The sequence below is a fragment of the Cupressus sempervirens genome, chromosome 5 (assembly GCF_028749045.1).
Source record: "Cupressus sempervirens isolate cs-2001-9-10 chromosome 5, ASM2874904v1, whole genome shotgun sequence".
Lineage (NCBI taxonomy): Eukaryota > Viridiplantae > Streptophyta > Pinopsida > Cupressales > Cupressaceae > Cupressus > Cupressus sempervirens.
In genome coordinates, this window is record NC_143122.1 from 320,448,496 (window position 1) to 320,460,540 (window position 12,045).

The 12,045-nt window shown below is 30.1% G+C and overlaps 1 protein-coding gene across 1 annotated transcript; it reads left to right on the forward strand.

Moving 5' to 3' along the window:
- Positions 1-1,497: 1,497 nt before the first annotated feature.
- On the forward strand, positions 1,498-4,214 carry LOC149555949 (putative xyloglucan endotransglucosylase/hydrolase protein 5). Its single transcript, XM_089833704.1, has 4 exons — positions 1,498-1,740; positions 1,877-1,977; positions 3,207-3,403; positions 3,672-4,214. Exons 1-4 carry the CDS (start codon positions 1,539-1,541, stop codon positions 4,099-4,101), a joined length of 930 nt encoding a protein of 309 aa, XP_089689830.1. The 5' UTR covers positions 1,498-1,538; the 3' UTR covers positions 4,102-4,214.
- Positions 4,215-12,045: the final 7,831 nt, after the last annotated feature.

Consider the following 12,045-nt stretch of genomic DNA (forward strand, 5'->3'; position numbering starts at 1 on the left):
CTCTACACCATTTCTTGAGGTGAACGAATCCCCATTCTAAGTAACTATTTCTCATTGAAAATTTGAGCATCTTATAAATCTAACCAAACTACATAAACAGATTTGTTGACATCAATGACAACAAATCCAACTTGCAAACAATTTTATCAATTCAAAGAACGTACATTTGCATGTTCACACTTCAATTGGAGTAATAAAAAATGTTAGTTTTTGTATAATCATATTTAGGAGCATATGTTTCTTAAGAGTTCTATTTTCATTCAAATGTTTATATTTCTATAAGTTGAAATAGGATAGCATGCTCTCTCATGACATAATGACAACCCTACCATTGTATTTTGAAATGTTATTGGTCCTAAAATATTAAGAAAGGAAGAATAATTCAATATAAACTTAACAAAATAAAGAAAAATAAATTTACCAACAGTAGATGAAGTCCACTAACAAATAACTAGTCTATATAGACTTGACCCTTATCCTTAGACCCAACCTTGTATTGAACAAAAATAGCATCTATATTCCAAAATAAATATCAGATTAGAACTTCTATTTCAAAATCTAACACATGTAAAATTCAAGTCTAATTCAAATTTTATGCATTACTCAACTTAAAAATTAAATACCTTTTATCTTTTTAGATGCTTGTCTTAAATAATTGTTAGAATCGACAATTTATGTCCTTATAGATATGGCCTACCCTAAACTTAGGAAAGTGTTTATGTTCCTTTACATTATATAATGTTATATCACCCCCACGAGGACAGGTGTTACATAACATCTTGTGTAAAACATACCCAAACGTGTGATCCCATGAATTTATAATTATAAGTTTCTAAGTTTGAGGACACTTGTCTCCATGCAAGTTTATTATATATCTTGCTTTGCAAAGTGTAAATAATGCTTTAATTAAGAGCAAACTCTTAAAGTAAAGCTGATATTAGAACATGTGGATGATGGTTAAAAGTTTATTGACATTTGAAGAAAATGAGAACAAACCCTTATAACTATCATAATCCCATAGATTACTTGTTAAAAAGTCTATGCCCGTTTTTTAAAATAAGAACAAGAATTTGTAGATCTATGCGTGCAAAAGTTTTTGCCACACTAAAACCCATAAAGATGTAATAATTATGTGGGTTAAATTTCAAGAAATGCTTACAATATGTGGACTTCAAGCCATGATATTATTATTTCAATGGTAATAATTCTATGGACCTTCCTTCATGGCTTTTTCCATGACCCGGAGTAATAGAAATCCATTTAAACCATTCTTGAAGAAGAGTATTATAACATCAATGTGAATCTTTATTATTTATTTCAGTACAGTTAAGACATAATTCTTATCATAACATACACCCACGATCAAGACATTACAACTGTTATTACTCACCCATTACATCTTATCATTGCTTCATATGATTCACCATTTTCATGATATCAGAGATTTTTGTACATATATACAGTTATCTATTAGAAACTTTTCATCCATTAGATTTTTTCATCAGAGCCTAAATTGGTGTTCATAACAATAGAATACGATGAATTCTAGTGAGCTGATTTATTTTTCCAATATATTTGTCCTAGTGTTTCTTGGGTTGTTTACATTTTCTTGTTCTGATTTGGGTTCTCAGAATTTTTCAAACCCATTTGATCAGAATTACAATGTGACATGGGGGGAATATCATGTGAATTATTTTGAGAAAAGAAGTCTGGTTCAGCTTGTCTTAGACAAGTCTTCTGGTATGCAATGATCTTAATCTTTAGGAAATGAATTTGTTGATTTGTATGAACTTAGTGTTTTGCTGTGACTATCATTTGGAAAATGAACTTTCGTTGATTTTAAGAGTTATACATATATGGTGTCATGATGGTGCAGGATCAGGATTTGCTTCGAAAAACAAGTATCTGTTTGGAAACTTCACCATGAAAATGAAGCTCATTCATGGCGATTCTTCAGGCACAGTGACAGCATATTATGTGAGTTGTCCTGATTGAATTCCATAGGTTTGTGTAATTTTGATAGCTTGTGATATGAGATAATCTTCTGCCAACAAGATGGAAATGATCCAATCTATCAGAGTAGCAAATAGTTGAGAGATTTGTTTTAAGAAAAAACTGCACACTCAAGTTTGATATTTGAATTAAAATACTTTTAAACTTTAATTTAAATTACAATAAAGAAAGAGTGAACAAATTATATGATCACATATAGGCACACCAAGATATTATGATGTTACTAAGGAAAGTTTTCCTTTGGGCTCTGTATGTTTAAATAGTCCAGTTTATGTGTTTGAAGCATTGATTTCTTATTGTGGAAATTCAAGTTCAATTTTCAAAAGGAACATCTAATATGAAATTCTAAGTTTTTGACTCTTCATTTTCATAGTTGAATTATAGTGTAGATGGTTTCTGAGTACGCATTGATTTTGAAGTTGTGACTCATAGTCTTTCATAAGTGATTTCTAGCTTGATTGCTCAAAAGAACCATTTGTATTCTGTCTTCGTGGGAACTTCGATTGGTCATGTAGTTTCTAATTTGATAAACTTGTTGCACTTGTAAGAAATTATATTAATCATGCTCTTTTGAAAGAAACTTATGCTCATAAAAAATTGTATCGTGCTTATATTAATATCTAAATAATAAATATATTTATAAATGATTATCAATAAAAAAAATCTATATTATTTTTTATAAATATATTTGTCCATATTTAAAAACCAGCCAGAAGTTTAAATAGACTGGAAAAATGAGAATTAAAACAGAAAAAACACAAGAAAGAGAGCATGAGAAGAAGATCTCCAAACTTTTATTTATGTTTAAATCTTAACTCAAAGACATCTTAATCTAAATGGATTTTCTAAATTACCATGTCAAGCGATATTTAGTTTGATTTCTTCCTGATACTCCACAGTGGAATGGTTTCATTTAGATGTTATTGTTATTCTTATAAATATCAGATCCTATTGCTTTTAAATCTCTTTTAAGGTGATTTTAAGTCTTGTCCAGTATGTTTATATAGACATGTTTGATCATTTAGGTCACCAACTAAACTCTTTTTAACACATGAAATAAGTCCTACAGCGTATTGTAATGGATACTAATTCTCATTTTTTTGGTATTATTGGAAGGACATCATTAATGTATTATGGCCATCATCACTGTTTCGTATGATTTGATATTCTCCTTGGTTTCTTTACCTGTCCAGCTAACAACAGGAGATAACTCTGGTCATGATGAAGTTGACTTTGAGTTTCTTGGGGATAAGAGTGGAAAATTGTATAGACTGCAAACAAATGTGTTTGCAAATGGGGGAGGTGATAGAGAGGAAAGAATGAGACTTTGGTTTGATCCCTCTGCAGATTTTCATCAATATTCAATTCTCTGGGATTCTAACCAGATATTGTAAGTTTTTTAATTTAATTAAGTTTAATAATGATGAGAAATAATATTAAATAAAAAGATTATTAAGTATGAGGAAATAGAATGTTCTTTTCTTCTATTCTGACTTAACTAAGTTTAATAATGATAAAAAATAATATTAAATAAAAAGATTATTAAGCATTAGTGAAATAGAATGTTCTTTTATTCTACTCTATTTCATTATGTATTCTAGATTATGATCTGAAATATTTAAAAAACTTGTATATTCATATGAATTGTTGTTAAACAGATTCATGGTGGATAACATTCCTATTCGAATATTCAAGAATTTAGAGAAGAGCATAGGAGTTCCATACCCTTCCATGAAGTCTATGCAAGTGATTGCAAGCCTTTGGAATGGAGAAGATTGGGCAACAAATGGAGGAAAGGGGAAAATAAAATGGAAAAACTCTCCATTCCATGTATCTTTCATTGGTTTTGATATTCAAGGTTGCATTCACAACCAAGATGAAAAAGCACCATTTAATGCTACATCTTCTAATTCCACTTCTTGCAGCTATAATGATCCTTTGACAGGTGCATTCTCTCCTAAGAAATCGAGATCAAAGCAGTCAGAATCTCTTAAACATGTGAGGAAATTTTATGTTACTTATTCTTATTGCTCTGATAAGATGAGATTCAATCATACTCCTCCAGAATGCTTTTACAACAGCTTCTAAACTAGGATGCAACTCCATATTGAAAGGAAAGAATATTGAAAGCTTTAAAGATTTAAATTGTATTCCCTTCATTAGTTTTTCCTCTCACAATAAAGTCCATCATCATTTTTTTATGTGCGTTTTGTTCAAATATCATGTGAAATTGGAGGTGTAGTTATGAAGATTTTTCATGTCTCTTAAGGCGAAATACATTATGCAATTTAGATTTTCTATTTACTTGTATAGTTCAAGTGAACTTACATAAATTTTAAACTTTTATGATTTATATATAGCTAGATATATAATTATACAGTAGATATGTACTTACTATTTGTTTATATGTAATTAAACTTAGTATTTAATCTGTCAAGAAGTACAAATTTGAGTGTTTTATGATCTTTTAACTTATAATTGATATTTTCCTTATATAATATGAGTACTTAATTATTTTGCAATTGAATATTCAATTTATTACTATAATATCATGCTTATATATAGTATTTTGATATTTATAGAATATTTTATGTATGGAATTGTTCTAAAATTCTACAATTTGAAAGTTATGCAAGGTTTCCCTCTCTTTATATATATATGAGTTTGACAGATATTTATTAGAGAATATTGTTGAAATTGATGTGTCATTCAAATTTATTTTTATCAATTATTATTTTGTATTAATGGTATTATTCTTACTCTTCAACAACTAATGAATCACAAGCTTAGCTAAATAAGTTGAGTCCTTTTGTAACAATAAAAAGATACATGTTTAACTTTAAGGGAAAAAAAAACTATCATGATTTGTCTTATATAAGATTTGTACCAGTTTTATTCTCATTCATTCCTTTGTCAAGAAGGGATATTCTTATTGAGCTCTTCTTATAGATATCTTCGAGTCAAACTCAAGGGGGCATTTGCTTTCTTTCAAGCCTTCCAATATGTAGGCTTATTTGTTATTTGTGTGCAAACTCTGAAATCTGGAAATAGTTTAAAGGATATTGTAAGGTATTCCTATTATGTATATGTATGCTCTTTAGAGCTCTTCAAATACACCCAAAAAAATGACACTTATACTCTTGTAAATCTTGTAGGTTCAAAAAATTATGACAACCAAAAAAGTGTTTGTATAGAAGTGGGGATTGTGTAGGACATCATCTATGAAACAAAAAATAAGGAAAAAACATCATACATCATTCTAAAAAATAAACTACTAGAATGTATAGGATACAAAAATAATAATAGTAGAAAACACTAAAAAAATCCTTTGTATGAGTAAGTTGTGGCCATCAAAATTGAGGGTAAAAACAAAACATGTCAAGGTGGAAGGGGTACTTAAGTGGATAAAAATGATGATGTCATGCTAGAAGATTACCATGTTTAGGCTAGATTGATTGGGTGCTAAGGTGGTACTAACTAGACACTTAGACTTGATGTGTCAGTGGTAGTGGTAGTGACTTGTAAAAAGGGAAGAATCATTCCATGAAAAAGTATATTTCCTACATAAACAAATATTTCCTATAGTGAAAAAATAGGTGGAAATAAAAAATCCAAAAAAAATTCTTCAGGGAAAAAAGAGCCTATTTTTAAATTAACTTTATAAAAAAATGCAAGCATGTGTAGTACTTTTTGAAATACTATATAGGTAATGTAGAAGATGGCCATGCCTATGTTGGTATTGCACATGATAAGCAAGCTTGTACATGTATTGTATAAGACGAGCAATCTTGTGCATGGATGACATCATCCTTGTGTAGGAGTGAAAGAATGTTTTTTAATTAAATTTTTAAAAACACCTTTTTTCTCAAAAATTAAAAAAGACTTTTTTTCTAAAAATAAAAAAATGACCTATACAAAAAGAACATACATGCTGCAAATTGAATTCAATAATTGATGCATCGATATGAGTGCAGTCATATGAAACTCTATATGATCCAATCATGATGTGCCAGAAACCTTGAAAAATGTGTTGTCATCAAAATATGACACCATACACAAATAGAGATTTTTGGACCTTTTAAGTGCAACTATGACACTTGTTTTTCTCCAAGAAGCTTTTTAATTTCCTTGTGCACACAACCCTCTCAAATTCAACCCTAAAAGGAATAGATTTGAAAGTATGCTTTGATACCATATTGGAAACAACCAAGATTTATTGCAAAATAAATATTCTTCAGAAATTAAGAATGTGAATTTTTGTAAAATGTCACATTGTCACTCAAATGTACAAATAAATGTATAAAGGAAACCAAGTAGAGGTGAGAATATATGAGCCAAATTCTAACTACTCCCTGTATATAAGAAGAGTAGGAAATTACGGTCAATTGTTATAACACATGTTGAATCTATAAGAGATGAGACAAAATCATTGCCAACCTCCCATATGATTAGGAGAGAATATATCAATCCTCTAAGTAATATTAAGCATTGTGTGAATAAGGCTTAAGTATACTAAAAATTAAACTAGTTAGGTAAAATACATTTTCACACTAACTCTCCTTATTTTTCTTGTGTGATGATACTAGTTAATGATAATACTAACATTATGCAATCAACATTTTTCCTTGACATCAATGATAGTGCATGTCCAATAATCTCTACATAAAACTTTAACAATGTTTGATATGCTTTGGCACCAATGAAACTAATGTCTCTAGAAATATCCTACTCTGTCATTGATGGGAAACAAAAATATCCTCCTCTATCAAAAATAATAATGATCTCTCCCACTTTGAATAATAATTCTCCTAATTCTTTATTTTGAGGTTTCTCCCTACATGCTATTACTCCCCCATTGAAACCAATGGCAAATGGGTGCATCTACACTTTCTTCCTTTGGTACAAAATTTATAAGATATATCTTTCCACACATAACTACAAAGATTTTATTATATTTTTAGTGGGGGCTCAACACTCAAACACTCATGTACAATATATCTAGATAATGAGATATTTGCTCATATCATGTAAGTATTTCATTTTAGAAATGCATGAATATATAAAGTTTGATAGCTCCCCCTAAAATTGTACTTCCTATTTGATTTAAAAGGAAGGAGATATCACTATCATATTTTGCATGAGATAATCTTTTTCTTTGGAAGGGGTTTGGTGAATATATCCACAATTTTTTCTTCTTACCTAGACATAATCCATTTTGACATCCTTGTCTATAACATTTTCTCTCAAAAAAAGATACCCAATTGATACAAATTTTTTCCTTGAATGTAGCTCTAGAATCTTGGATATATTTATTGAACTTGTATTTTTACAAAGTTCTTTTATTGAAATTAATGCATCATACTAGATTCATATCCTTCAAATTTTTGTTCATCTAAAGTACTTGAGTACAAGATTACATAATGTATTCCACTCTTGTTGTAGTTAAGTGTTGAATAGACAAATAACTAAGAGAGGGGGTGAATCAGTTATTCATAAAAACTTTAAAATATTTTTACTATGTCAAAAAACTAACACAAGTTATAAAGATTAATTTATGACTATTGGTAACCACATCATACATATATAATACATGTACACAAGAAAGAACATAAACACCAACACAAGAAACACTAGAGTTTATGTGAAAACCCAAAATGGGAAAAATCATAAAGAAACTAATTCTTATGAAACGAACACCACTTAAGGTGACACTGGTTAAGGTGATTTACTAGTGGCTCACTATCAGTTTTCTCATTATTGTTTGACTCACTTCTAGTTGGACCAATACTGATTGAGATGATTATGCAGAGATATAAAGATGGATCATTTCAAATACAATCAGGCATATATCTTGAATATAGTAAATAAGAATTGAATTCACCACTACAACTCGGCATTACTAACACTTTGTAATATAGAAATAATATCATATAGTCTGCTATTGATTGGATCAACTCATGTGATCATCAACACACTAATTCTTCATTTTCATATTTGCACTCATTTAACATATTACTCCCATACAAGAATCATGCATCATGAATCATGCAAAAAACTGAACTCCATACTCTTCTTATACCATTTGATACCAAGAAATAAGTTAGCCTAAACTAATTTGAAATATGTCATGCCAAAATATTCCCATAGTGGTAAGGAATGAAATGTGGACCACATTACTTAATACAAAACACCTCATGCATGTCAACATGCAAGACCATCTCTAATATTTTTGGTACCAACAACTATGAATATTGCATTACATAGTAATTGTTGTGACCAAAATATAAATGAACATGCTCCAAATAGGACCAAACTAAAATAATCAGCCCACTATATGTTACACATAGAATATACACATTACCAAAATGGATAAAGATAAATATTTGAAACACATCTTTGTTAACCACTTCTATCGAGATATGATAAGGATATTGGTACATGTAAATCGATACAACAAAACTACCAAATCATATATAAATCTCCTCTATACATAGTTTGTATTGACATAAATTTGACATCTATTAATGAAAAATAACACAATTAAAGATATCGTCACCAAATCTCATTAGCATCAACATTTCTTCTCCCTCTCTAACAACAATGATAAAAGACCAAAACTTCCCCTTTATAAACTCATTTTTCTCCCCCTAATAAGGAACCACAAATAATTGATCTAGAAAATAATAAGCATGCAATTTACTAGACCAATGCACACATTGATGCATTTAATGAACATGAGGAAGGGGTAAAAATCCTAGCTTCTCCCTAAGACACTCAAAAGTATCCTTGACAAAGATTTTATAAATATATTTTAAATATACTATGTTGTAGGTACATACTCAAGATTGAATTTATTTTCCATTACCTTCTCTTTCAAGAAATGACATTTGATTGATGTATGTTTTATTCTAGAGTATTGTTGATGAGACTCTAAAAGGCCATTATTTTGAGAACCTTTTATCTTGTTTTTAGACAATTATCTTGCAGAAACATTTTATGACTCTATGGTTTAAGCAAAGGAACTTATGTTTTTATGAATATATTATCTATATGTTAAGACATGAAGATTGAAGTATAGATAGTTTAGATATGTTGTGTTTGATTGAATCTATGGACTTCTATGGTGTAATGAAGAAATATTACATGCTAATAAGTGTTTCCTCATCCATGCTATGTTTGGGTAGATTCCTTCCTGTAGCCATAGGATTCGCAAAGAGTGATAGTTTGAACATTATACCTTTTCTAACAATGATGATGAAATAAATATATATGTATGTGGAATTTGTATGTATTCAATATTTTCTAGGTACTTGCCGTGCATATTCAAAGTCAGCATTTTGACGCTAAGTTAAAGCCGACCAAATTGATGAATCACCACATCAAGTAGATTATTGTATGATTTCTATTATGGCAGTGCACAAATATAGCTCCCTCAACCTGCTATATTCATGGAGTTAAATTGTAGTTAATGATATTTCTGTTGTAAACTTTATGAATCTATAATTGATCCGTGTTGATGGAGTGATCGTAGAAGTAGGAAATTGTAGTATTCCTTTAAATAATGTCTATTGTAGCTTTGAAAGAAGTTTTTGTTAGGAAAAAGATAAGATAGATCAATTTTCATAACAACAATTTGTGATCTTATTTTTAATCAAATGTAATCTCTTACTATGAATGAATAGAATACAAAGTTCAAGTTTTCATCTTCTGTCTTGATTGTCTTTTCTATTCACTCATCCAAGGGAGCCCACTTGATGAGTGAATTGCTTTGTTAGAATAGATTTCATTTCCTTGTTTCTTTCTTTGCAAGCTAGACTTATGATGTTCCTATAGCCATTGATAAAAAAATCATTGAATTCTTCCTGCAGCATAGGTTCATAGATGGATTTTTTATTTGCAGCATTACTCTAAGCTTTAAGATATGATTGTTGGAAATATAAAAGGAGTAACCGAGAGGGGAGGGGTGAATTAGTTACTACAAAAATATAACCCAGACCCCCTAGATGTCAATACAAATAAAAACTCAGTGTAAATAGAACTCTACTATAACTCGACAAATACATAGGCACTCAGTAAACACTGAAATAACTTGGCAAATGCTTATCATGAAAATCTTAAGATATTATCTCTAATTGATCTTACATTAACTTAGTTGCATACACATAAAAGAAATAAAATGAACACAATTGACATTAAGATTTAATGTGGAAACCCAATTTGGAAAAAACCACCAATTGCAACTAGTTACTAATTTTTACTCTTCTAAAGTAAGCCCTATTAGGAGCCAACCCTATTAAAGGTTACAAAACACACTATTAGGTGTGACCTCGTTAGAGGATTTAATCACCCTATTAGGAGTGGCCTTGTTAGAGGTCTTTAGACAATTCAATAGAAATGTCACCCTGTTAGAGGATTTACAAATAGTTGTTAAGCCAACTTTGTTAAGAGATTTAGATCATTGCTACAATGGTTAGAGAGTAATAATGAGATCACTTGATTTTTTATGCAACTGAATTGCTGATTACAGATCTCAATTCTAGCTTGTATACTTGATCCTTCTTGATTGAATGTATCTTTGCATCTCAACAAGGATATTTTTCTTATCCTTCTAATTCACTTCCTCTTAGCATCATTAAATCTTTATATGTTCCACATATTCAATCATTAATTTGACCTTGTATTTATATCTTATACATTGTCAAGTCAGCTTGAATACAACTTAGAATAATTAATATTCATCTCCTCAATCAGCTAGAACCAACAAACAATTCAATTGAACTCAATATGCAAAAATAAGAAAATACTTCATTAGTCAACCTTGCTTGGCAAATACTAACTCAAGGCGATTTTCCTGTGTTAACCAAGTGAACTCAGTTAACACTGCATATTCACAAAGTTCCTTTGGTAACCAAATGAGCTCAGTTAACATTGGTTCCATCCAATATTTCCTTTATTAGCCAAGTGAACTTGGTTAACACTCAACTTTTGCAAAATTTCCTTTGTCACCTAAGTGAACTTGGTAGATATTGTCTTCTAAACTAGGCAAACTCTAGAATGCTCGGTAGACACAAGAAACTATCTTTAATGCCTAATTGAGCTTGACATACACTAACCAACAATGATATGACATTTTTGTTGAGATAATGGGTGTTGCACACATTTCATAATATTTTTATATTGTATTGTTTTATTTTATTAATTAATGTTGCACTTAGATGGATGTGCAACATGTAAAGATTCCCATGGGATATACTCAATAAGTTGTATTGTAACATTGTGATAATATTTTATGTAACTATTTAATATTGGGGAAAAGAATTCAAATTCTAATATTAAATGTGGAGTCAATGGGTTAGGTAGCACATGGTTTATGTAATACCACTTGGTGATTTTGTGGGACTTGCTACTATATAAGCAACCACAAGGGTAGTTGTTGGTGTGAGAAGATAAAAGGGAAAAATGCAAGATTCGAGCGGGACAAGGCTTGATAGGTTATCCAAGGGAGCATTTGTGAAGGTTAGAAGCATGGCATGGGATGTGTGGATTCATGCTTGTTCACATGGATTGCTTGGTAGTGGCTATGGCTTTAAAGGCTTCCATGGTTGTATTACAATGGTGATTTTTCTAAATAATACATGGTGATGGACGCTTTTAGAGGTTGGTTTTTTCCCTCAATGAGGGTTTCCCAAGGTATATCTTGTGTCACATTTTTCTGGGTATGTTGTCTATTCTCTTGCATGTGGATTTAAATTACATATTTGTTTCAGATCTATTATGGGTTATGTGGAAATAGTTATATTCTTTGTTTCAAATTTCCTTACAAGTGGTATCAAAGCTATAGTTTTATTATTGTAACCCTAAATTGAATCCATGGGAATGCATGAGAGGATAAAAGAAAGAGCAAGACATATGAGTTGTTTATAGCAAATCTGAAGGTTTTGGATTTATTGTTATAATGAGATGTTGGTAGATTTTGGGCATGTCAAATTTTTGGACAAAAGGTTTTTTCAAATGTTTCATTTAAATGAGAGT